This window comes from Capra hircus, chromosome 15, assembly GCF_001704415.2.
Source record: "Capra hircus breed San Clemente chromosome 15, ASM170441v1, whole genome shotgun sequence".
NCBI classification, from domain to species: Eukaryota; Metazoa; Chordata; class Mammalia; order Artiodactyla; family Bovidae; genus Capra; species Capra hircus.
Window position 1 is genome coordinate 53,535,875 of NC_030822.1, and position 27,017 is coordinate 53,562,891.

The 27,017-nt window shown below is 49.5% G+C and overlaps 1 protein-coding gene across 2 annotated transcripts in view; it reads right to left on the minus strand.

Moving 5' to 3' along the window:
* Positions 325-27,017, minus strand: part of TMPRSS4 (transmembrane protease, serine 4) — a 40,574-nt gene continuing 13,881 nt past the window's right edge. Inside the window, exons 2-13 of one of the 2 annotated variants that reach the window (XM_005689502.3) lie at positions 22,042-22,075; positions 19,433-19,546; positions 16,596-16,748; positions 14,982-15,111; positions 11,851-11,952; positions 10,483-10,523; positions 6,977-7,136; positions 5,525-5,691; positions 4,305-4,403; positions 3,976-4,118; positions 2,347-2,496; positions 325-884 (exon numbers count right to left, since the gene is read on the minus strand). In XM_005689502.3, the coding sequence (XP_005689559.1) occupies positions 873-884; positions 2,347-2,496; positions 3,976-4,118; positions 4,305-4,403; positions 5,525-5,691; positions 6,977-7,136; positions 10,483-10,523; positions 11,851-11,952; positions 14,982-15,111; positions 16,596-16,748; positions 19,433-19,546; positions 22,042-22,075 (1,305 nt within the window). In that variant the 3' untranslated portion in view covers positions 325-872. Of the gene's footprint in view, positions 885-2,346; positions 2,497-3,975; positions 4,119-4,304; positions 4,404-5,524; positions 5,692-6,976; positions 7,137-10,482; positions 10,524-11,850; positions 11,953-14,967; positions 15,112-16,595; positions 16,749-19,432; positions 19,547-22,041; positions 22,076-27,017 lie in introns of both variants that reach the window. The other variant, XM_018059728.1, reaches the window with a different exon arrangement.

Here is a 27,017-nt window from a genome sequence, read left to right on the forward strand (position 1 = left end):
CCATGATTCAAAGTCAGCCTTGAAAGCCCAGATCCTCTCCCTGCTTGTGGCTGATATCAGGGCAGAGAGGAAGGGGAGGAAGGCAGTGGGACAAGTCCGCTGTGTAGAAAGCACACTTAATGACCCCTGGCTTCCCCAGTCGGTTGTTCACTGTTGCCCCCTGGGTGGGGTGCCCCCACCCATCAGCTCTAGGACCCATGTCTTCTTTTCTACTTTGAGAATCAATCATTTCCCATAGACCTTTTCCTACCCAGGACAAGGAATAAAGATCATAGCTTGGTAGTCATTAGCTCAACACTTTTCAAGAAGCCCTGTCAGCCTATGTCAAAGACTTCACGCATCAGTTTAATAAACAGTAGCCACAATAAAAAAACAGTAAGAAACAGTACTTGAACCAAGAGCAGGACAGCACATTTTCCATTATAAATGGTTTTTTGTTCAGGTGGGCTTGGGGATGGGTGGGGAGGCAGAGGGCTGGCTCAGACCCTCCCCTCCCTCCACTCCAGCCCTTGGTGATCTGGGCTCTTAGAAAAGTGTCTGTTTCCATTCAACAGAGTAGAAAGTTCTTGGCTTAGCAATGCCTTCTGAGACCTCAGCCTTGGAGGCTGGCTTTTTCGGTGGGCTGTGTCTCTCTCTCCTCCAGATGCTGAGAGCATCACGGGCAGCTGAACTGGAGCTGCTGACTTCCTGGGTGCCTGTGAGCTGTGGGGTGACTTACAGGATGGCAGGTCCTTTGCTGCACCTAGAATGCTGAGAGTGTGGGCAGAGAGGTGTGCCCAAGGGGGCTCTTGGTCTGTGTCTGACTTCTGGGGGATTCCCATGTAGGCAGGGCAGGGGGAAGCAGTTTCCAGCACTGCAGGGGGGCAGGAACATCATGGATCAGACTAGAATAAAAAAGACCAACAAATAAACTAGGTAATTTGAAACTGGACAAAATGGTGGCATGCAAAATTAATCCTCCTTTTCTGAAGCTCTTTGCTCCTCTCTCTACTCTCTAGAGGTCAGGAAGTCTCATAAGCCTTTCCATCCTCCTTTTTTTTTTTTTAATTGGAGGATAATTGCTTTATAGCATTGTGGTGGTCTCTGCTGTACATTAATGGAATCAGTCATGATTATATATATCCCTTCCCTTTTGAGCTTCCCTCCCCCAATCCATTCCAGCCCCTGCTGCTGCTGCTGCTGCTAAGTCGCTTCAGTTGTGTAGTCCTCATAGACGGCAGCCCACCAGGCTCCCTGTCCCTGGGATTCTCCAGGCAAGAATACTGGAGTGGGCTGCCATTTCCTTCTCCAATGCATGAAAGTGAAAAGTGAAAGTGAAGTCGCTCAGTCGTGTCCGACTCTTAGCGACCCCATGGACTGCAGCCTACCAGGCTCCTGCGTCCATGGGATTTTCCAGGCAAGGGTACTGGAGTGGGGTGCCATTGCCTTCTCCTAGGTCATCACAAAGCACCAGGCTGAGCTCCCTGTGTTATACAGCAGCTTCCCGCTACTTATCTGTTTTACACATGATAGTGCATATATATCAATGCTTCTTTCTCAATTTGTCCCACCCTCTCCTTCTCCAAATGTGTCCACAAATCTGTTCGCTATGTCTGTGTCTCCATTTCTTCTCTGTAAATAGGTTCATCAGTACTATTTTTTCCTAGATTCCATATATATGCATTAATATCTGATATTTGTTTTTCTCTTTTAGATTGACTTCTCTCTGTCTAAAAGGCTCTAGGTTCATCCACCTCACTACAACTGACTCAAATTCATTCCTTTTTAGGACTAATATTTCCATCCTCCTTCTTATCAGAATCTGGTCTCTGGAAAGTGTCTGATAGCTGCATTTGATCAGAGAACAAGAGAATGGTAAAGCTGGGTGTGTTCCATACAGTAAGGTATTTGCATTTAATGGGAGTCTCTGATCTAAGGAATTTCAGCTCTTAATGGTGAAATTCCAGGTTGTCACTTGCTGGGAATGAAGACTGCTGTTGCTTGCTAAGTTGCTTCAGTCGTGTCCGACTCTGTGTGACCCCATAGATGGCAGCCCTCCAGGCTCCCCCATCCCTGGGATTCTCCAGGCAAGAACACTGGAGTGGGTTGCCATTTCCTTCTCCAATGCATGAAAGTGAAAAGTGAAGTGAAGTCGCTCAGTCATGTCTGACTCTTCATGACCCCATGGACTGCAGCCTACCAGGCTCCTCCATCTGTGGGATTTTCCAGGCAAGAGTACTGGAGTGGGGTGTCATCGCCTTGGGCTTAAAGGGGTATCTCAGAGCCATTAAGTCACTAAGGGTGGCTTGGAACCCACAGACGAGAGGAAGGGAGGGAGGGTACAACAGAGAGGGCAAAGACGCTTACCTTCCGGACACTGTAGATCCAGTTGAGATAGGCTGTGACCTTAGTGTATACTCCTGGGGTAGTAGGCCCCCCACAGCCATGGCCCCAGCTCACGATGCCCACCACTTGCCACCGGTCAGAGTGAAACATCAGAGGGCCACCACTGTCGCCCTGTGAGAGAGGCCAGAGCAGAGGCTGCTGGGGAGGGTGGGCAGGGCTGGGGTGGAGAGGTGGGCTTCTCCACCCTCCCCTCACTGCACTGGCCCATCTGGTCCCTGCTCTCCAGCGCCCTCTGCTGTTCCACCTTCACTTCCCCTGCTCATGCTGTTCCTGCAGCCTGGAATGCCCTTCCCTTTTGGGGCGAAAGGGTTCTGTCTGCGGTCAAGCAAGTTGTAGGTGCGCTGTTAGCCCTTTCTTGGAGATCTACAACTCACACGAGCTTAGTGAGGGCTCTAAGGTGTCCTATGGTAAGGAAGCCTGGTTATCTTTGTCTAACCTAGTGCGTGCTGAGTCGCTTCAGTCATGTCCGGCTCTATGTGACCATATGGACTGCAGTGCGCCAGGCTTCTCTGTCAGTAGGATTCTCCAAGCAAGAATACTGAAGTGGGTAGCCATTCCCTTCTCCAGGGGATCTTCCTGATCCAGGGATAGAATCCACACTTCCTGCATTTCAGGCGGATTCACCTGGGAAGCCCATCTAACCTAGTAGTTTCCAGATTTATTGAACCATTACAGGAAGGCTTATTTCATGCTAGTCACTGTTCTAGATAACTGAGATCAATTAATGAAAAGAGAAAAGATCCTTGCCCTAAGGGAGCTTGGAATTAGATGGAGAGAGAGAGAGAACAAGCAAACTACAAAATGACATTTTCTTGTATAAAAAATGAGAGATAGTGAAAAGTGCACTTATTTGGGTGTCCTTCTTACCAGCTCTTATAGCCTCTGGGGCTTCATCCCTCAGAACCCAATGACTCGATAGCTGAACTGCCTGTGGAGTTACTCACCCCCGCCCCCATTACCGTGAACTCCCTGAGGGAAGACACGGTCCTCCGAGTTCTGCATCCACCTGATATCAAGTCATCAAGAGAGGCCTAAGAGATGCCTCTTGAGTGAAGGGATTTAATGACTGAGAATGGGGGTGGGAGAAGGGTTTTGGGTTTTAATGAAAATAGTTCAGAAGATCCTCTGGGTTGGGATGTGAGAATATGTTCACAGACTGGCCAGGAGGATGGGTGAGGGGCAGCGCACTGGGGCTTATCCAGCATGAGATGGGTTTTCTCTAGAGTGGTTCAGCAGCTTGAGGACAGCTGTAGAGAAAACAGACCTGGGGTTCCTGCTGGCTAGGGGCTCATACTGTTTTAAGCGACGGGAAGTAAGAGCAGGTGGGGAGGGAAACATCATCTTTGTATGTAAAATGTACATTTGAAATCTATCTGCTCCTATCTGTCTGTCCATCCATCCATGCATGCATCCATCCTCATATCTTTCTCCCTCTCCCCCTTCCTCCCTTCATCACACACTGCGTCGCACACTGCGTGCCCACCGTATGCAAGGCTTCATGTGGGGGCATTCATCCTCTGAGCTTTCTCATCTCTTCAAAGCAGACTTCCCCTGTCTCTGTAATTCCCTCACGATCCTTGGAGGCCGCACCTGGCAGGTGTCCACGCCGCCCTCCGGGAGGCCTGCGCACATCATCGTCTCGGTGACCTCCCCCTGGTATGCATCCTCTGCGTTGCACCGAGTGCTGTTGATGACCTGGACGGATCCCTGCTGCAGTATGTCAGACATCTTCCCTGGAGGTTGAAAACACACTCGCATTCCCATTCTCGCCTTCAAATCCCAGCCCAGGACAGTTCTCTGGGTTTCCTGGTACCTTGGTGCTTGGACCTCCAGGATGGGTTTTTCTAAAGAATGGTCCTCCTTCCCATCACTTTTGGGAGCTGCTCACTTAGTCCTGTGATCCTGAGCCTGGCACTTACCTCCGTTCTCTTCTGTAAATCCCCATCCGATGACCCAGAGTGGGGTGCCTGGAGTGAGCTCCTCGTCAGAGAAGGGCAAGCAGATGGGCCTAATTGTGCCTACCAGGAGCAGAGAGAAAGAGGGGACCCGAAGTTCAGGAGAGCCTGGCAGCTAAACCCTCTGTAAGGGTTAACACCAGGGTTTCCATAGCACATGTTCCATGGGATGTTAATAGAAGTAGCATGGGAAAAAAAAAGATTCTGTGGTCAAATAAGTTTAGAAAATGTGTTGGACTTCCCTGGTGGTGTAGTGAATGAGAGCCCACCTGCCAATGCAGGAGACATGAGTTTGGTCCCTGGTCCAGGAAGATTCCACACGCCACAGAGCAACTAAGTCCATGAGACACAACTACTGAGCCCATTTGCTGCAGCTGCTGAAGCCCACGTGCCTAGAGCCCTTGCTCTGCAACAGGGGAAGCTATAGTAGTGAGAAGCCCAAGCACCGCAAGGAAGAGGAGCCCCTGCTTGCCACCCTGGAGAAAATGCTATGCAGCAATGGAGACCCAGCACAGCCAAAAACAAATAAATAATTTTAAATAAAGAAACTGTGAATTAAACACAACAAAACAAATTGCTAAAAAAAAACCCCTCTCGTGTCATTAATATACTCATGTGTTCCAGGAAGAGAGCTACGGTATAAAAATGTTTTCCAAACTTATTTGAGAGAGGAACCCTCTTGTACCCAAGGGACCCATGTTCTATGGAACCCACCATTGGAGATGCTGATCTAAATACCACCCAGTGTAAGCTTGAGTCATTGAACAGAGCTGGTCAAAGATGCTATGGGCTGCCTTAACAGTAATGAGTTGGTGTCCCTGGAGGAGAGCAAATGGGCCCAATGACCCTTTGGCAGGGAGATTGTGCAGGCCTTTGCATTGGTTGGGGTTGAGGATAGGCCAGGAGATCTTTTAGGTCCCTCACAACTCCAAGATTGGATGAATCTGTGATTCTCACTTGGGGTGCTCTATGTAGAGAAAACAGACATCAGAAGAATCTGGCAGAGGCCGGGTGTCAGCTGAGAGCTCGAGGAGGCCTCACGGCTTTCATGACGATAGGCTGATATACTTGCCAGAAACAATGGGCCAACTGAGGTCTTGAGAGGAATAGTGATGTGCCCAAGGCCACTTAGTGAAAGAGCTAGTGGCAGAATGGGAGTTCTGTCCCCAGGCGCCGGCTCTCACCGGAGAAAGTAAGCGGGAGCTGCAGCTTCACGAGGGCAATGTCGTGCTCTCTGGGGTGTGTGGTGTTCGGCTCAAGGATGAAGATCTTGGCCACAGGCAGGGATGGGGAGCTGCCCAGTCTGTCTGAGCCAGCCCTCACCTTCCAGTTGGGCACATCGAGATGCTTCCTGGGGGCAGAGACAGTGCAGTTCAGGTCTGAGCCAAGCATGAGGAGGTTTTGCCAAAGGCTAGGTCTCCGGGTCCCTGGGGAGTGGGGTGCTGCATGTCTCTGCCTTGGAGGGAAATGATGGTGAGGGGTGCTGGAGGAGGGGCCATCTGAGGAATCACCTACTGCAGGTCAGATTCTAAAGGGGGATTTGATTCTTCTCCCTGGTGAAACCTGCCGGAAGAAATGTATAACTGGAGGGCTGGGGAATGGGCTATGCCCAGTGCCTGAGCTCTGGGTCCTGACACTCTATCCTCTAGCGCATTTTACTGGTCTTGTTACTCATGTGGTACTTGCATTGTGGTCAGTTCTACTGTGTACAGTAAGTCTCCCACATATGAACCTTCAAGTTGAAGACCCTCAAAGATGCGAATGTGTGTTTGCACGTCCAATCATGTAAGTTCGTTAATGTGTCTGACTTTATTTGTAAAAGCTGGGTACCGAGGCTAACTTTGTTGAAGTTAATGAACCCAATTGGACTTACAAACGTATGCTTGGAAGGGAACGCGTTCATATGTAGGGAATTTACTGTCCTTGTCTTCTTCCTGACACCAGACACAGCTGAGTGCACAGGGGAAAAGTTTATAGCTTTTATCAGATTCTCTAAAAAGGTTAAAGATCACTGGCCTACACTGTGTGTCCTCTGAGGCAGTTATTGTGTCTACTGCATGAAGGCACATGGTACCTAGTAGGTACTCATAGATGGTGAATGAATGAACAAACAGATGGATGAATGAAGAGAAGAGGACCTAGAATGGGCCTTCTCCAGAGGTATGGGCAGGCCTCCCTCTGCTGGCTGGTAACAGAATACCTTTTTTTTTTTTTTTTTTTTTTAACTTCTGGATATAATGAAGGAGTAGCATGGACCTCGGATTTGAAGCCAATTCTTGAAAGACTGGCGGAAAGGGAGAGAGTTCTCAAGCCTCCCTTGGAGTCCTCAGAGGCAGATGGGAAGTGCTTTTGTGCAGTGAGTGATGTAGGGGAGAGTGAGGACATGGGGTCTTTGCTGGCTTTCCCCCTGAAAGGGAAGAAGTCAGGCCTGGTGACTGGTACCCTCTGCTAAGACCCCCAAGGCCTAACAAAGGCTGTCACGTCCAGTGTCTCCTTAGGCAGCCACACCCTGGTACATGGTCTTCAGGGGGCAGGGAAGGGCTGGAGGGCATCAGACAACAGATTGGAGACAGAGGATCCAGGCACTCAGGCTCCTCCACGGCTCTGACCCCAGGGGCTCCCCGAGTGCGCCTTACCAGAAGCAGTGGGCGGCCGTGAGGATCCAGTGCGGGTCTAGGATGCTCCCTCCACAGATGTGTTGTTTGTTGTACTGGATGCTGACCTGCCAAGGCCAAGAATCCACAGAGGCCTCCTTCCCACCCACCACCCGAGGGGCCTTCACGCTCTGTCCGCAGTCTGGACTCAGAGGGAAGGAGGAAGAAAGAAGGAGTCAGGCTCTTGGGGACTAGGGTTGTCCCCCTTAGAGCCCCCAGCCTATCCTGAGCGGGGTCCTTAGGGCTGGGAACAGGGGTGGGGGTAGAGGACCAGGCCAATTTTGAATTAGTCACCGGGAGACACTGAGTGTCCCAGACTTCCCCCCAGTCTCCATCTCCTTTTTTAGCTTCGGATGGAGTTTATACTGGGAATATAGATGTGTCCATTGTGCTGGAATTCGTGACCTTGAAACTGAACGTGGACCCAAAGTCCTGCCCAGGGGTGTGTCCCCAGCTGCTCCCACTGAGTAACAGTGAACAGATGCTCACAGGCTGCTTTGGGATTGGAGAGTGGGAAGAAAGTTCCAGAAATGGATCTTCCCATCCCAAACACACCTTTCTCCAAGTCCCTTCCCGCTGCTCAGAGAGTCTCCCGATTTGACATCCTGCTCCCTCTTCCACATCCCACTCTCCTGGCTCTCACGTCTGACTTGCGAACTCTTGTAAAAGAATCTCCGGTCCCACCTCTCCGCCCTGTTCCTCTCCAATCCTTCTGGCAGTCACTGCCACAGTGATGGTTCTAGGGGGAAAGGCCACCACCCTCTCTGGGTTTGTGCCTGGAAGGAGCTTGTGAAACACTTTCTAATTCCAAACACTGCTTTCTACACATCCCTCACTCCCCTTCAAAGCCCCTTAGCATCCCTCTCTGTCTGTAGGGGAAGAGTTTAAACTCCTGCTCCTGGCAGCCTCCTGATATAAAATTGCTGTCTAGCCTTATCGATCTGCTGGTAGCTCCCTGAAAAGTCTTTCTGTTTTTGCTCCAGGAAGTCCCTGTCCCCGAGATGCCGTCTCCTCTCACGTTTATCTAAATCACTGTTCATTCGGCTGGGAAGAGAGCACTGGCCAAGACAGAGAGACAGACCTGGTCCCTGCCCTCTTAGAGCCTACAGTTCATTCTGTGATGTTTAGCCTGAGCATTTTCTCCAAGTTGGCTGATCCCTGGGGATTTTCCCCTCCTGGCATTTTCACAGTCTGCCTGGATGTTGGCCAGCTTTCCTTGTTGTCGTAGTTCAGTCCTGTCTTCTCAACGAGACTGAAGCCTCCTCTAGGGAGGATCTGTGGCTTAAGCCTCGCTCTGACTTCAGAGCTGCTTAGCTCAGCACATCAGGTGCTCAGACCCCATCAGTAACTTGGGATCACATGATAATGGGTAAAAGTCTTAACATCCAGCAGGGATGCATCAGTCAGTTCAGTTGCTCAGTCATGTCCGACTCTCTGCGACTCCATGGACTGCAGCACGTGAGGCTTCCTGTCCATCACCAACTCCTGGAGCTTGCTCAAACTCGTGTCCATTGAGTCGGTGATGCCATCCCACCATCTCATCCTCTGTCATCCCCTTCTCCTCCTGCCTTCAATCTTTCCCAGCATCAGGGTCTTTTCTAGTGAGTCAGTTCTTCACATCAGGTGGACAAAATGTTGAGTTTCACCTTCAGCGTCAGCCCTTCCAATTAATATTGAGGAATGATTTCCTTTTGGATGAACTGGTTTGCTCTTCTTGCAATCCAAGGGACTCTCGAGAGTCTTCTCCAACAACACAGTTCAAAAGCATCAATTCTTTGCTGCTCAGCTTTCTTCATGGAGAAGGAAATGGCAACCCACTCCATTATTTTGCCTGGAAAATCCCATGGATGCAGGAGCCTGGTAGGCTGCAGTCCATGGGGTCGCTAAGAGTCGGACACGACTGAGCGACTTCACTTTCACTTTTTACTTTCATGCATTGGAGAAGGAAATGGCAACCCACTCCTGTGTTCTTGCCTGGAGAATCCCAGGGATGGGGGAGCCTGGTGGGCTGCCGTCTATGGGGTCACACAGAGTCAGACACGACTGAAGCGACTTAGCAGACTTAGCAGCAGCTTTCTTCATAGTCCAACTCTCATCCATACATGACTACTGGAAAAAACCATAGCTTTGACTAGACGGACCTTTGTTGGTAAAGTAATATCTCTGCTTTTTAATATGCTGTCTAGGTTGGTCTTAGCTTTTCTTCTAAGGAGCAAGCATCTTCCAATTTCATGGCTGCAGTCACCATCTGCAGTGATTTTGAAGCCCAAGAAAATAAAGCCTGTCACTGTTTCCATTGTTTCCCCATCTATTTGCCACAAAGTGATAGGACCGGATGCCATGATTTTGGCTTTTTGAAGGTTGAGTTTTAAGCCAGCTTTTTCACTCCCCTCTTTCACTTTCATCAAGAGGCTCTTTAGTTCCTCTTCACCTTCTGCCATAAGGGTGGTGTCATCTGCATATCTGAGGTTATTGATATTTCTCCCGGCGATCTTGATTCCAGCTTGTGCTTCATCCAGCCCAGCATTTCTCATGATGTACTCTGCATATAAGTTAAATAAGCAGGATGACAATATACAGCCTTGAATTACTCCTTTCCCAGTTTGGAACCAGTCCATTGTTCCATGCATGCACACTACTGAACTGCAGGGATGCATCCACACTGCTGAACTGCAAAGGCTGCAAGGGTGACCTTCTTCCTCTCAGGTGGTCCAGTTTCTGGCCATCTGCCAGGCTCAGCTTGGTTCTCCCAGGAGGCTGGTGGGATGAGTGGGACCTCAGAGCTTGTTTTTCCTTCTGATCTTCTCTCAGAACTAGGGGCTCTCCTGGATTCTGTTGGGCTGTTGGACTAAAGGGCTTCTTGGGAAGATGAATTTCAGAGAGATCAAGTGAATTACCCACGGTCACACTGGAAGCCAGTGGGACGGGTGCTGTCCAGATCTCCTGATGTACCCCCCTGCCCTTCCGGCCCCATGCTGCTCACTCTGGAGCGTGTTAGTCAGGACTATTGCTCAGTTTGGCACTTCCTTGATGTGGCCTCACACCTCTCTCTTTGCTCAGCCATTAGCTCCTGAGGACAGAGGCCAATTCTCTTATGTATCTTCTACTTCCAGCTAGCATCCGACAGTGATGACGCATCTTAACTGTTCCACGAATCTTTGCTAAACGGAATAAGCAAATGAGATTACATGGGCCCTGGCCAGGGGTGAGAGCAGGTAGAGGCTTGGTCCTGCCCTTTCTGGTTTTCCTACTCTCTCTTGGATCTCTGCCCACAACAAGTGTGGAGATATGGGTGGACAGTGGGAGGGAGTTCTTAACACTAGCTACTTGAAGGAGTGTTCACCTACAAGCGCAGGGTCCAAGGAGTAATGTCTGGACAGAATAGAGTGACATTTGGAGTCTGAGTGATTTAAGAATGAGGGTGAAGGTCTTCCTTCCTGCTTATTGCTGGCCCAGGACCCAAACCCTCAGAGGCGGGGCGTACTCACCAAGGCACTGCAGGGAAACCAGGGAACCTGAGAGACAGGGGCTGGAAAGGAGACACAGGCGTCCTGTGGCTTTTGCTTGTCTTTTGGCTGGGAGGCAGGAACTCGGGTCTCCTGGCACTACTGATTCCAGTCCCCTCCCAGCACCCGGGAAGTAAGCCTTGCCTGGTGGGGGCTGTATAGACAACGTGCTGTGCTGTACTTAGTTGTCCAGTCATGTCTGACTCTGTGACCCCATGGTCTACACCCTCCAGCCTCCTCTGTCCATTGGATTCTCCAGGCAAGAACACCAAGGTGGGTTGCCATGCCCTCCTCCAGGGGATCTTCCCAACCCAGGGATCGAACACAAGTCTCCTGCAATGCAGGTGGATTCTTTACTTTCTGAGCCACCAGAGAACCCCAAGAATACTGGAATGGATAGCCTATCCCTTCTCCAGGGGATTTTCCCAACCCAGGAATCTCACCAGGGTCTCCTGCTTTGCAGGTGGATTCTTTACCAGCTGAGCCACCAGGGAAGCCCCATATAGACACCGTACTTCCACCCAATTCAGTGCGGCTGAATGCAATTGGATTCCACTCCCCTGCTGACAAGCATCTGCTATGTGCTGGGCCCTGCCTGAGTCACAGCCCACCCTGGGGCTCTTGGCAGCCTGAGATGGAAGAGAGCAGAGGCTGGACCTGTGTCTGAGGCACTGCAGGCTCTTCAAACAGAAGAGGAATGGGATTTTAGTGAAACTCCAGGCAAACAATCATTCTGCTCCTGCTGCTGCTGCTGCTGCTAGGTTGCTTCATTCTGCTCCTAGTCCTCTCCTTTTCAAGATTTACTCTTTGATGAATAAGCAGCTCTCAACAACCTCCCTGCATGCTTAGGAGACATCATTTTCTCTGTGGGGTGACAGTGTTCCTGTAGATGCCGGGCTCTGGCACAGGTGGTGGGCATGAGAACAGGACTGTGGCCACACAGCTGCTCCTCCAGAGAGTTAGAAATGTGGTGGGGGGTGGGGGCTACTCTGGCCTGGGTGAGTGGCAGGAAGGACAAAGTGGCCTTTGGAATCCTGCCTCTGGGGCTCAAAGAGAGCACAAGGCCATAGGAAACCAATTTGGTTTTCTTATTTGACTGATGAAAGTCCGCCAGCATGTGGACAGCTCACTTTGTCCGGCTGCCCATTGTATTAAGCCAAAGAGTCAACACAGAAAACCGCTCAGAAATGTGATGCTCTAGCTTTTGATATCGGACCGTCTGCCTGACCAGGAGTTCTTGTTGTCTGGCTTATGTTCCCCTTGCTGCATCCATTCAGGGTGGTCTGGCTGCAATCCCAATGACAGCGAGCATGGGTGAGCTTTCTGGGCCAGAGGCGTCCTCTCACTTACCCACTTGAGTTTTGCACCTGAAGCTCCTGCAGGTTCTCTGTGATTTTGACAATGTCCAGATCTTGGGCTGAGCCAACGTCCACAGCTCTGAAGGTGGGTTTGCTGCTCGTGTTGGGAGGGAAAGGGAGAGAGTGAGAGATGTGAGCTGAGGCAGGAGCTCAGACCAAGGTGGTGGGAATAGCCCCCACTCCCAGGAGAGGGGGCAGCGGAGGGAGCTGGGTGGGGCGTGGCCGGGGAGTGGAGGTGGCCTTGGTCAGTGAGCGCAGTGCCTGCTTTGCTAGAGGACAAGGGACGTTTCCTGACATCCAGGATTCAGCCCTGAGCACAGTGCTGACGTGGACTTGCTTTCTTGGGCAGGGAAGACTGGTCCTGAGCCAGAGCTCTGAAAAAATGTTATGGACACCCTTTTGTAACTCCCAGCTCTGTCCTTATTCCAAATGTCTCAGCTGCTTCTCCTGGTTCACAAGGAGGCAGAGGAAACAAGTTAGCACCCACCCCTACGTTGGAGGGAACTAGAGGTGGACACTTGGTTCTCCAAACGAGGCATCTGGTCTGAACTTGGTAGTAGGGTACACTTATGGTCCCTTTGGAGGTGGGATAGGCCAAGATCAGGCTTCACATGCATTCAGACAAACAGCTTTCTCGTTTGGATCACTATCCCTCTTTCTCTCCACAGATCCATGTTTGTCTTCTTTCAAACCTTGAGTACAAGCCTTCCTTCTTCCAGGAAGTCTTCCCTGCTTAATCTCATCTTTCTGATTGTTGCTGTACTGAATGTGCCTCTTTCCCATCTCTCCTATCCTTCCCCATCCTTTAAACCAGTCATGCTAGCGTAAGCTCTGTATGCAGGTTTGGGTCAACCTAAGACACTGGCTGACTAGCACTTTCTCACATGCCCACCCAGGAATCTGGCACTACCTGGATGACCAGGCCATGGCCCCTGAAAGGCTGGAGTCTAGCAGTGCCGGGTTTTGTGCTGAGAGCCCTCAAGCCTGAGATTCTTCTCCTGGCTCTGACACTAGCTTGATGTGTGACCCTTGGCAGGTTCTCTCTGGGTCTCTCTCTAAGCCTCAGTTTTCCCCTCTATAAATGATGGGTGGACCAGATGATCTTCAGAGTCCTTCCCATCTTGAGCCATCTAGAGTTTTGTGGTCCTGGAACAAGAAGGCCCTCCTAGCCAGGGAAATCTGAGATACAGAAAGAGGGATCATGGTGGAAGTGGACATTCTCAGGAGAGTTATCCTCTATTCACCAGTTACATCATGATGAATAATTCTGATCAGCTTTGATCTTGCAGAGCCCAAGAGCAAGATGGCTTGATGCCTTAAAGAGCTTAGAAGGACAGAAAACCTAGGAGCCTTTTACCTTAAGAACCCCTGGAGACATCCTGGTTTCATAATCAAGCTGCAGCCTGCGCTGCTGGTACAGCTGACACTGCAGTTGGCTGGACTGCAGGAGGGAGGGGGAGGGGCTGCAGCCAGGAGGCCAGGCCGGGGTTGCTGTTGGGGGAGGGGTGACGCAGGGGCAGGGCTTGCCTTCCTAGCTCTCCTTGGAAAGGAAGAGAGCAGGGTGTCCTTTCCAGAGGGGACTGCAAGTTGCACACCGTGGAGGGCAGAGAGCAGGAGAAACCTGGCAGCCGGAGAGCAGAAAGCACCAATAGTTCTGATGGATCAGTGATGTCTGTCTAGAGTACTTATTGAAAAAGGGGCTTGAGGCTGCTCTAGGGTTTGATGGAAGAGGATTCTGTGATTGACTGATGGACGACGTCTGCCTAGGATGTATCATTTCTACCTAGTCTCTGGGTCCAGTTTCTTAGAATCCTAAAATTTGGGGCCTGCCAGGAAGAGATTATCCCCTGTGCAGCTGAATGCATGGGTCCTTTTCTATCCTCTCCAGTTAGGCTCTGAGTGATCAACTATCTCCCCTCTCCTCCCTTTACAGATGAAATCTCCACAAAAGAGAGAATTATCCAACCTAGAAACAGATATAATTCTGACACCCAGGAATTAGGGGGTCTTGGGCACACGTTCCAGCCCTCTTGCTTCCAGCTACTATCCGATCAAGTTATTCATCTTCTTTGAACCTAGTTACAAAACAGATAGAATAATAACTACCATTTCGGTTTTTGCCAAGATCAAACGAATATAAATACGCAATGTTAATTACCCTTCTTATAACTGTATACTTTTTCATACTTTTTAAAACTGCTTTTGAAATTTGCTGAGAGAGCTGAGATCGCTGATGAAACCCCAGTGAGATCAGGTTCATTTAAACTAAATTTTAACCAATAGGGCTTTGAATAAATAAATAAGATTTTTTTGTATTCTGGGGCAGGGACGGCATCTTGCCAAACCAAGAAGAAATGAGGGTTGAGGAGTAAAGGAAAGGACGGGATTATAAAGGAGCCTGATCTGTGTGGGGGTGGGGATGGGGTGAGGGTGGGGGAGGGGTGGGGCAGATATTCTCTCTCTCATAACCATCCTATGAGGTTGGCATTGCTTCTCCTATTAATTCTTTTTTAAAATTAATTAATTAATTTGACTGTAGGCTTCCCAGGTGGCTCAGTGGTAAAAGAATCTGCTTGCCAATGCAGGAGACACGGGTTCGATCCCGGAGTTGGGAATATCCCCTGAAGGAGGAAATGGCAACCAACTCCAGCTGCCTAGGAAATCCCATGGACAAAGGAGCGTGGTGGGCTATCCATGGGGGTCACAAAAGGGTCGGACATGACTGCACCACTAAGCAACAACAACCAGATCTTAGCTGTGGCATGAGGGATCTTCAGTCTTCATTATGGCACGCAGGATCTAATTCACTCACGAGAGATCAAACCTGGGCCTCTGCACTGGAAGTGCAGAGTCTTAGCCACTGGACCACCAGGGAAGACCCCCACCCCACCCCCGGCACACCTCTCCATTAACTCTTCAACAAACTGAGGCTTACAAGATTTAACTTCATGCTGCTTGTAAGGAAAGTGTTTCAAAAGCAGTTGTCTGATTCCAATACCTACAATCTTCAGGAAAGAGAGAGGAAGGGGGAGGGAAAGCGGGAAAGGGGAAAAGAGGAAGGAAGAAAGAGAGGGAGAGAGGTCATGGGGTGAGGTGACAGCCACCGGACCTTGGGCTGGGTACCTGTCATAGCCCATCTGCCGACAGGCAGTCTTGGCCAGAGCTTCTGTGAAGCTGTCGAAACAAGCGGAGGCCCAGTTCTTTGTGGTGGGGTTCAGCACCTGCAGGGTGGATCGGTCCCTGGAGAGGCGGACTGGGAGGGAAGGAACCCGGGTCAGCTCAGGGCAAGGGCTCATCTCCCACAGAATTCATCACGTGACCAGCCCGAACCGGTGGTCCAGACCCTGCCAGGAACCGGGGAGCCTCACAGAACATCAAATATTTCCACCTCAAGGGGAGTTCCTCTTTTGGCTTTGCCTGACTGAGTCTTGTTCTGACAGGAGCTAGGGTGACCAGATGTCCTGGGAATAATCTCCATTTTGACTTTTGCCCTGGCATAATTATTAATAGCTCCCCTTTCACTTTTGAGCTTCCCCTGTGGCTCAGCTGGTAAAGAATCTGCCTGCAATGTAGGAGACCTGAGTTCAATCCCTGGGTTGGGAAGGTCCCCTGGAGAAGGGAAAGGCTACCCACTCCAGTATTCTGGCCTGGAGAATTTCCTGGACTGTGTAGTCCATGGGGTCGCAAAGAATCGGACACAACTGAGTGACTTTCACTTTGTAGATGTATTTGCATATATACATTTGATGGTAGTATTACAAGGCCTTCCTACCCGTGGTTCACACAAGTTCTCTAGTCTGGGAAAACTGCTCAAGGAGGAACTTTGCTCTTTTTTCCATGTAAGGTCAGAGAGGGGTAGGTGAGTGAGAATTGCTATTGGCAGCAGGGTGGCAAGGCTCACAGGCATTTGATTTCTGATTTAAAAAAGGAGCAAATACACAGGATGTCATTCAGCCTTGCCCTATAAAAGCCCCCATCACCTGTGTCCTGGGCTGTTTTTTCTTTGCAGAGCCCAAGTACTAGGTGGATCAAGCTGGATTAACCCAATCCAAGGAAGAACATGGGTTTTTTATGTAAAAACCATCCTTTGAAGGACCTAGCTCAGTTTTGTTCCATAACGTGTTACAATAAACACTTCTATAATGAATAGACACCCCTGGTGGCTCAGACGGTAAATAAACTGTCTGCAATTCAAGAGACTGGGTTTGATTCCTGGGTCAGGAAGATCCCCTGGAGAAGGAAATGGCAACCCACTCCAGTATTCTTGCCTGGAGAATCCCATGGACAGAGGAGCCTGGCGGACCATAGCCCATGGGGTTGCAAAGAATCAAAAATGATTGAGCAACTAAGCACACATGCAAAATAAACAGAAGAATCAATAGCTGGCTAGTGGCCGTATGGTCTCTTTGTAGTCCCTTTGAAATAATAGGTGTCAGAGAAAAAAGGGAACTCCGCAGGGTCATTTAATTCAACATCCAGGTGCAGCAGGATTGGGGAAGGCTCAGTTACAACTTCCTGTCCCCTCTGGTCCACATTTGTTCATCAAAATACACTGAGTGTTTGCTACACGTGAAGTATCGGGGATCCAGTAGATAAGACATGATCCTGCTTTTAAGACTCTTACAATCGGGAAGGAAGCTGACTAGGCAGGCGCCAGATGCTATGCAGTGGACCAAGAGGACCTGAGCCAACTTCCTGCTCTGCCCACTCCCCTGGCCCCTTGGCCCCTGGACTCACCTGCCACTGGAGGTCCATCGGGGAGTTTCTTGACGCAGTACTGCTCATCCTCCCCCAAGGCACAGTCCTGGTGGCCATCACACACCTGTTCCCTTGGGATGAAGAGGAGGGGCTGCCCACAGATGAAGAAGTAATAGTCCAGAATCACCTTGACTGGAAGGCAAGGGCAGGGAAGGGCAGAGAGGGCTGATGGTCAGGCAGGCAGCCCAGGGGCAGGAGAGGCTGTGTTTCCCTGAAAACCTGCTGGGCCTGGAGACAGGCAGATATGGGTTCCAGGCCCACTTCTGCCACTTAATTACTGGTGTCCTCAGTCTTCTCCTTTGTAAAGTGGAGATAATAACACCAGTCCCCATCCCTAAAGATGGCTGAGGGGTCTATCAAGATCACGTGTGAGGAGCAACTCAGAAATAGCCCCACTCGCTTCTCAGCCCCAAGCACACAGGGCCTCTGGGGACAGAGGAGACAGCCCCGGGCCCGGAGTCTGAAGACCTGAGCACTGGCTCTGCCGCCTCCTGGGGGATTTTAGACTAATCCCTTGCCCTTTCTGGGCTTCACAGGGTTGTGGAGAATGAACGCTCAGTGGGCTGGTGGTTGTGAAAGTGTCTCATCGCTATCAGGCGCATTTCTAGGACGAGGTGTTTTTACCTGGGGTTGAAAGACCGTTACAAGGTCGGCATTTTGCTTGCTTTGTCTGCAGCCTCCTGCCTTCAGAGTCTATTGATCCTTCTCTGTCTTGGATGATGGGATGGAGTCTAGTGTTTTTAAGTCCTCAGGAAACAGATATTTCCATACTTTTCCAAACTCTCCCAGCTCCTCCTGTCTAACTGAACTCTCCTTTGGCCTGAAGCTCCCCTGGACAGCCTAGCATCACCCTTGAGTGGCCCTCAGAGTGATGGAAACAAGTGTCATGATGGGCCTGCTTATTGCTGCTAACAGCTTTCCGGGCATTGTCACCTGGAGTCCTGACAATAACTTTAGGAGGTAGGTGCTATCATTAACTCACATTACAGACAATGATATGGAAGTTTAGAGAGTTAGGGTTTATTTCCCAAGCCACATGCACTTAGGTGGAGCCAGGATTTCAATTAGTCCGTCCAGCTCCAAAGCTCTTTGCTGCTTCTCCCAGCCTTCCCTATAGGAGCTTAAAATGTGACTTCTTGGTCCTGATGCTCTTGCTTTGAGAAGTAAGTGAGAAGGAGTAGGTCAGATATTTCCTCGACTTTCAGGGTTTGGTTCGTGGTCAGGAACCAGGGTGAGAAAGGGTCAGTCCTGCCTCCTGGGGGAAGCCAGGATACAGTGTCACCAGTCGAGCCCCCAGAAACCAAATGTTGTTGGAGCCAGCCCAGGAGGGAAGTTCAGGTTACTGATTCTAGTTGTAGAACCTGGGGGCCCCGGGCTGGAAGTCACTCAGGACCTTCTGGGACAAGGAAAGCCTGACTCTAAATCTTGTATTAGTACCTGCCCTGGCTCACCCTGAACCTGGCCCTGTCTGCTCTCTCCACTATGATGGGGCGCATGGTCAGAGAAGGTAAGCTCATCTTACTATTAGTTTGAGCCAAACAGGCTTAGGACAACAAATCTGCTGATGCCCACCACCACTCTTGGGTCAGCCAAGGTCTAAAGGGTTTGGGTTTATCTGCATCGCATGTCCCCGTGGGGCACTCAGGACGGGTGATGTTTATGCCTTGGGTCTGCATTTCCACCACCACGAGGTGGAAATGGACCTACTCAGTTGGGGGCCTGATTGTCTGTCCTGGCCCCTCAACTGCCATATCCCCCTTCTCTGGCTCAGTGCCCAAGGGGAGACTGAGGGGTTGGACCAGATGAGCTCTGAGTGTCCTCCGATGAGGTGGAGGCTGCCCCAGGCTCCTGGAAAGCTGTCCTGGCCTGGTGAGCAAACACATGGCCTTGACCTCAGCCCTACACACTGCATGGTGACCTCCACTTTTGCACAGCCTAGTTTTTAATCCAAGTACTTTACACACATTACCTCATTGGTTCTCTGATATCCCTCTGATGAAGATAGGATATTTTACAGGCGAGGCAACTGAGGTTAAGAGAGGTTGGGAGACTTACTCAAGGTCACACAGCACCCAAGAAGGGGCAGCACTGGGATCCCCATCCCAGGTGTCTTGAGTGCTAGTCAGGCCCTCTTGGCCCTACTTCCTGGGTAAAATCTGTGGTCAGTACCCTGCTTGGCCATGGTGGGGGGTGGAGGTGAGGGCTCAGTCGTAGGATGGGGTGTGGGGGAGGCTGAGAGGGACAGGCTCTGGGAATCAGGGCTTGCTTGATTCGCTCATCTTTGGCCCCAGAGTGGCCTGCTTGGATCACACTGGGTCTTAGGCTCCAGCCATGGTGAAGCCAGAGCTCAAGATGGGGCGAGGCGCTGCCCTCTTGGGCATCTTGCCTAATGCCTCTTCCTTCTTCCCCTCCTCACAAGCAGACATGCTCCATTCCTCCAGCCCCAGAGCTGCCAGAATTCACTCAGCTTTCAGTCTGCAGACCTGGGAAGGAGGAGGCTGGGGGCGCTGCTGCTGCACAAATTGCCTGATTAGGTTTGTAACTGGTGCAAACTGTGCTTTCCCGGCAGAAGGAATCATCTGGGACAGAATCCATCTGGGATAGACTGGGGCGGAGTTCATCTCCCCTCCACTGCAAGAGGAAGGCTTCGTTCAAAGCAGGGGTGGATTCAGCTATATGCACATCACCTCCCCTTGACTCTGCTGGGGTCGAGGGGGGAGGGTGGGCAGTGCTGGGAGGTGAGGGCAGGGGAGGGATGGGTGGGAGCTACCCCTTGCTGGAGTGAGGTTGGAGGCCGGGTGGGGGCTGGAACTTACTGAGGATGGCCACCACGACGATGGTTGCCAGGCTCAGCACTGCTGCGATGATCGGGATCCCCACTTTTTTGAAGGTCTCCAAAGGGGTGCGGGATTTGCGCAAGGGGGTGACATCTGTAGGGGGAGGGAAAGAGCAGTCAGCCCTCAGAGGCTGCCCCTGCCAAGGGCTACAGCCTCCCTACCCTCCAGCCACAGGAAAATTTTGGGGATAGTTTTGTTTGGTGCTGGGGTTATTCCTGCAGACTAGGCTCAGCTTCCTCAGCGTGTGGACCCCCACCTCCTTTCATTTACCCGGGCCTGTCCATCTTTCCCGGTGCTCCTCCCACCGTGGCCCCTGTCCTGGGATGTTTTACCCTGTCCAATCTGACCTGCATCTGCCCCAGGAGAGGCCCGTCCCTTTCCCTTTACTGTCACGTGACCTCTTTCCTGGGCTTCCCAAGTGGCGCCAGTGGTAACGAACCTTCCTGTCAATGCAGGAGACGTTAAGAGACGGGATTCAATCCCTGGGTTGGGAAGATGCCCTGGAGAAGGGCATGGCAACCAACTCCAGTATTCTTGCCTGGAGAATCTCATGGACAGAGGAGCCTGGTGGGCCACAGTCCACAGGGTTGTAAAGAGTCGGACAGGACTGAGCATGCGTACAGGCATCCTCTTTCCTGGGTTAACTTTTGACCACACTTTAAGCTCCGGGTGTGCAGAGGCTGCCAGCACAGTACGAGCTTGTCCAGTCCAGTGTGCTTTGTAGCACAGTCGTGTCCGAGTCTTTGTGATCCTATGGACTGTAGCCCTCCAGGCTCCTCTGTCCATGGGATTCCCCAGGCAAGAATTCTGGAGTAGGTTGCCTGACCCAGGGATTGAACCTGAGTCTCTTAATGTCTCCTGCATTGACAGGTGGATTCTTTACCACTAATGCCGCCTGACAACAGAGTAGGTTATTAATAATGTTAGTGGGTGTTGTTTTTCAAGTTCCAGCAGTGAGTATTCAAAACTGTCCTCTTTCCTGTGGCCGTGGACATGGAGACATTTTGCTCCTTCATTCATGTGCAGTTTCTTCATTGAGCACTTACCTCTGGGGATTCAAGGTTGGCTGGTTTTCCCAGAAGTCCTTATTGGGAATTCTTTGATGGGTTCCCTTGTCCAGGGCCCAGTGTCTCTGCCTCCCTGATGTTCTTATGGAGAACATCATCATGAAGGGAAGGGTTTTCTTGGTTTATAGTCTGTAAAGTTTACTCTTTATAAAGTTAACCAACCCTCTGACCTGTGAACTGCGTCCCTGCCTGCCTCAGTTCCTTCAGCCTGTCAGCCATCTGCTGCTAGACAGAGCCTCCTAATACTTTGCTTTCATCCTGTTATGTCCCTGCTCCGGAACCCACAAGGGCTCCCCAAGACTTCCGTAGCTGGACCACACTCTTCTCTGGGCTTTCAAACCCAGTGTAATTTGGCCTCCTCTCCCAGTCCGATGGATCCCCACTGCTAGCCCTCACCAGCCCCCGTTCCACACGAACAGGTTCACTCCCTGGTCCTTGCACAACCTGTAATTGCTCTTGACTTCAGAATTGTCACTTGGCACAGATTTCTCCCTCCCGGGCTCCCTTAATTGTTTTCTGGTTTGGCAGTTCCCAGGCTTACTCAGGTGATGGAGCACTTGTATGTCTGGTGTTCTTTGGGGATGCCAGGGAATACTGATATGTTAAATCACAAAATAGAAACTAGGCATCATTTACCTGCTGAAGATTGTATTGTTTGTGATCTTTATTAACCCATGACCCTGAAATAATAAGCTGTCAAAGTAAGTGGGTTTGGTCATTTCCTTATGAACCTTTCATATTAATATTTGTTCTCTGCTCAATTTTTTTTTTTTTTTGGCTGATCCAGGCTATCAGGCATAGGTATCAATAATTTAAGGAAATGGAACAAGAGGGAAAAAAATCCCTCTATATTGGGGAAGACTTTATCTATTAACTCCTTTTTTCTGCTGTAAGTCAGGCAAATACTGCTATTTCCATTTTATATGCTATTTTTTGCTTTTATTTTTTTACAATTTAATTAAACAAATTTTTGGCATGTGGGATCTTAGCTCCCGGACCAGGAATCAAACTGGCATCCCCTGCAGTGGAAGTATGGAGATTTAACCACTGGACTGCCAGGGAAGTCCCTCCCATTTTCTATTTTACTAGTGAAAGCACTTTTGTTCAGGTTGTTCCTCGGCAGCATGGTCAGACTGTAAACTTCATGAGGGCAGGGACATTAGCTGTTGTATTTACGCTGTAGCTCAACGTCCAGTCCAGGGCCTGGCCCATGCAGGCTGTCACAGTATTGCTGAAGGAATGAGAGGATGAGGAACTGAATAAGTGAATTAGAGAATCACTGCCACTGGGGTTTTAGGTTTGTCGGTCCTTTCTCCCGAGACTGTGGCTTCTACTTGTATTAATAGAATGAATCCTGGAGGTCACACTTGCTCAATAAATGTTTGTTGGATGATGGACGGGTGTCTTCCGTAGCATTTAGCACTTGGAGGTGGTGGTGAGGGTCCTGCAAGAGGGGGTTAGTATCTACTTGGTAACTGATTGAGGCCGAGGTAGACAAAGGAAAGCCAGACCTGAGCTTACCGAGGCTGTTCAGGGGTCGATTGATCTCAGGATCCTGTAATTGAAGGAAAAATAGTCAGTGAGTTAAGTGAGGGAGCCTCTTAAGCTGGGGCTATGAACTGAGCGAAGGGCTTTTATGTATGTTCTCTTTTCCCTGTTAAGTCTAAGCTGGAGGTCTCCATGATGTATAAATAATTGTTTCAAAATATGAAAATTAGTTGTGCATTCAAATGACCTGGTATAGCAGGTTTACTAGTGGTAGCAACTAGTTATCAACCATAGAAGCAACTGGCTGCTGGGCTATTGAGTGTTTTACTGAGTTTCTAAGATGATTTTGCTTTCTTTTATGTTTTTGTCAATCATTTGTCTACTTTTATGGATGATATAATTCTATAGAAACTTGAACAAACACTTCAAAACAGGAGATGCTTCTATGGCAAATTATGTGCCAAAAGATGCTTGATATCATCACTCATCAGCCTAATGTAAATTATTATTATTATTTTTACCATGCCGCATGGCCTGTGGGATCTTAGTTCTCTGACCGGGAGTTGAACCTAGGCCCTCAGCAGTGAAAGTGCAGAGTCCTAACCACTGGACCACGGAGGAATTCCAGGCCGATGTAAATTCAAACCACAACGAGCCATGTCTACACAGACACCAGAGTGGCTAAAATTAAAAAGCCTGACAGTAACAAGCGTTGATGAGAATGTGGAGCAGTTGGAAATCTCACACTGCTGCTGTGAGTGTAAATTGCTACAAATATTTTGGAAAAAGGTTTAGCTGAGTTTACTAAAGCTAAACAAATGACTCTTCTATGATTCTATGACCAAGAATTAGGGCCAAGAGAAATGAGTACATTTGTTCCGCAAAACACCTGTATAGAAGTCAATCACTGGTGGAATAGATATGTAAATTGTGGCATATTCATATAATGGAATATCATGCAGCAATAGACAAGAATAAACCAGTGCAAAATGCAATGACACATGGAGTAATCTCAAAGACATAATAATAATAAAAAAAGAAACTATAGACACAAAAGAGTATTATTTCATATATATGATTAGAAGGTAAAGGTAATCCATGGTGATAGAAAGCATAACCGTGATTATAACGAGGGTTATTGGAAGGAGCACAGTGGAGCCTTTTGGAATGTTGGAAAACTGGATCTTGATCTAAGCATTGATTACATGGGGGTATATTGTTGTTCAGCCGCTAAGTTGTGTCCAACTCTTCTGCAACCCCATGGACTGTAGCCTGCCAGACTCTCTGTCCATGGGATTTCACAGGCAAGAATACTGGAGTGGGTTGCCAGTTCCTTTTCCAGGGCATCTTTCTGACCCAGAGATTGAACCTGAGTCTCTTGCATAGCAGGCAACTTCTTTACCACTGAGCCCCCATGGGTAAAAATTCATTGAGTTGTATGTTTTAGATTTGAGTAGTTTACTGATCATACATTATACTCAACAGAATAAACAGAAACAGAAAGCAACCAGGACACTAAAACATTTCTTCAAGTGTAGTCTTGTCAACACACATACAAAAATACATACACAATGACTCTCACGCAAAGTACTTACACCCTTTCCTGCAATGCAGAGGCTAAGGGAAGGTGCTGCCTAAGTTCATGCTTTCCTGCCAGCTGTAAACTCTCTTTTTTTTTCTTCCTTTTCCTTGTCCAGCATGTGACCTGGAGCTCCTGGGCAGGGCGAGGTCTAGGTCTCCACCCCGGGGCTCACCTGCCCACTGGCTGAGGTCACAGCCATTCCAGAGCAGGTGGGGAAGCTTCAGGTCCCTGGACATTTCCAGCTGAAATTTCCTGAGTCCCACTGGGGATTGAGAGGGACTCTTCTAATACCTCGGTTGCGGGGGGGGGGGGTGATCTAGATTAGAAATTGTGGGGTCCCTGGGAGCTGCCTGCTCTCATGGCAGACACAGTCATTGGGAGAAGGAGCTTCTTCTTTTCTTCCTCAACTCTGTGGTCTGCTGTGGGCACGTGCCTGGCTTTGCCCCGTGGGGGCACTACGCCACAGGTAGCTGGGGGATGCAGCAGAGATGGCCAAGGCTCTGCAGGGACCAAGTTGGAACATGGGCTCTGCCTCCTATTAACTGTGAGCCTTTGGGCAAGATACCTAACCTCTCTGAGCTTTAGGTGTCCCCTCGGTAGAGTGGGGAAAATGACACCTGCGTCATAGTGCTGCCGTGAGATATCTAGCGGGAAGTGCCTGGTTCACAAAGCAGCTTCCTTCCGGGCCCTTCCTCCCTGTGCCCCCAGACACTTGGCCCAGGACTCTACCCGGGAACTCTCCAGTTGGTGATCTCTGTTTCTTATTGCCTTTGCCTTTAGTGCTTTGAATCTGGCTTGTACCTAGTAGAGGCCCAGTAAATGACTGCTAGAATTCTGGGCTCTGTACTGTAGCTTCTCCTGGGCCGTCTCTCCTCCACCATCACCAGGGCCTGCATCAGTACCTACTTCCAGGATGAAGATGAGAACAAATCCGGTGACTCCCTCCGTTTTGGTAGCTACAGAGTCAGGTGATGTTACCAACAGTAATCTACACACGATCAGCAAGTAACAGTCCACAAAGCTCTTTTGTCTAATTCAGTCTAATACAAAGGTGAAAAGAAATAACACTTTGTCCGATAACCAGAGTGGTTCAATAGCTAAGTATTAAACAAATATTTGTTGAGGGTCTGTGTTGTACCAGGCACTGCTCTGGGAGCGGCGGATTTAAAGACAAATGAGAAATAATTACAGCAAGGATGGGAGAAGTGCCAAACAAGATATGAGGGACCCTGCTCTTGAGAAGCTTGTATCCTGGGGTGAGGAGGGGGTGGGGGAGTCAGGGGTAGAGTAGGGGAGGGTAGGGGAGAGCCGATCATCAACAGATAAACCCAGACAGAGTTGGGTGCCATGTGGAGCATAATGTGGGTGATGGGAGACAGTACCTGATTGTGTGCAGAGAATGGGAGATCTAGGGAAGGGATCAGTTTAGGGAGGGCCTCTGGTCTGAGGCTTGAATGACCAGAAGTTGCCAGGCAGGCAGGAACAAGCTTGGTGCTGGAGGAACAGAATGGAGGTCAAGGTGGCTACAGCAAGGAGGGATAGACAGTTGGTGAAAGATTCAACTGTGCCTCGAAGATAAAGGCAATGTGTGTGTGTGTTCAGTCGCTCTGTCAAGTCTGACTTTTTGCAATCCCCTGGACTGTAGCGCATCAGGCTCCACTGTTTATGGAATTTTCCAGGCAAGAATACTGGAGTGGGTTGCGATTTCTTCCTCCAGGGGATCTTCCTGACCCAGGGATTGAACCCGAGGTGACCTCAGTTTCTTGTGTCTCCCGTGTTGGCAGGCAGATTCTTTACCAATGCGCCACCTGGGAAATCCCTGAAGGCGATGTGTGCTTAGCCACTCACTCATGTCTGACTCTTTGAGACCTCATGGGCCTGTACCCACCAGGCTCCTCTGACCAGGGGGATTCTCCAGGCAAGAATATGCAGTGGATTGTCATGCCCTCCTCCAGGGCCTAAAGGCAATTGGCCTTACTCATAGATTGAATGCTTTTGGGTTTTTAGTGAACAGACAAGAGGGTATACGCTGAGATGTGGAAGGCTACGGGAGGGGCAGTTTGGAGGGATATCAAGAACATCCAGGTGGTGGACAGTCCCCCGTCAAGTCCTCCTTTTTCACAGAGTCTGCCTGCACATAAAGGTCTGCATTGATTGAAGCAGGTAGGTCGAGTCTCTTTTGTTTATTATTTCAACAAATATTGACTGTTTTCCTTTGGTGGGTCCAGAATTGTGCTAGAAGCTCAGAGAGGGCAGGAACAAAAGAGGCCTTCAGCCTGTTCTTGCTGGGACCGTGAATTCCTCATCTCTGAACTGAAGTGACCTCGGTACCCCAGGCTAATATGCTTTCTGTTGCTATCAACTGAATAGTGGTCATTATACAGAAAAGCCTTACCTTGTAGAAAACAGAATAAAAATGGGGAGAAAAGCCTGCAAACTAGAACGATAGAGGCTGCGGCTGTTTTGGTCATGACTGCACCCCTGGTGTCTCCTACAATGCCTGACACGCTCTGTGTATTTAATAAATCTTTGCTGAATGAAAAAATTAAGGAAAAGGTTGCAGTTTTAGGGGTCAGTCCCAAGCTAGCCTTGAAGAAGCTGGCTGTTAATTCACACAATAGAATATTATGCTGCAGTCAAAACACACGAACTATAGTGCCACAAAGTAATACGAATGGCTTGAGCAATTTCATATTATAGGAAAAATTAACTCCCAGAAGATCTCATAGAACACAGAATCTTTTCCAAAAAAAGCAAGGAAATTATAAACATGGGATTCAGGTTGATTCTAGCACCCTTTCTGGCCTATCAAAGATGTACAACTAAGATCTGTTGAATTAATAAACAAAAGAGACTTGCCCACCTACCTCGGCAAGGAGATCTCCTGGTTAGATGTAGGTTATTGCTAAATCCTAGCTTTTGTTTTGGGTGGTAGGTTTATGGAGACTTATTATGTTACTGAAACTAGGGGGTGAGCTACGTACAGTGAGCTCTGCATGGGCCAACAGTGAAATATGCCATGAGTCCAGGATTATGATTTATCCAGGGCCGTGCACCCGAGGGCCAAAGAGGAAAGAGAAATGCAGCCACCTGGCTCTGCTGAGGGCTTCAGCTGAATAGTGGTCAAGGTGTTAAACTCCCATCCTCCTGAGGTTCTGCTGATTCCCACCCTTTTTTTTTTTTTTAAAGATTTTTGTTTTTGATGTGGATCATTTTTAAAGTCTTTATTGAATGTTACAATATTACATCTGCTTTCTGTTTTGGTTTTTTGGCCCCAGGGCATGTGGGATCTTAACTCCCTGGCCAGGGATTTTACCTGCACCCTCTGCATTGCAAGGTGAGGTCTTAACCACTGGACCACCTGGGAAGTCCCTGCTATTCTTATGCTGCCCGAGTTCTTCAGTTAGTGGCTCACTCTTTGGTTTTT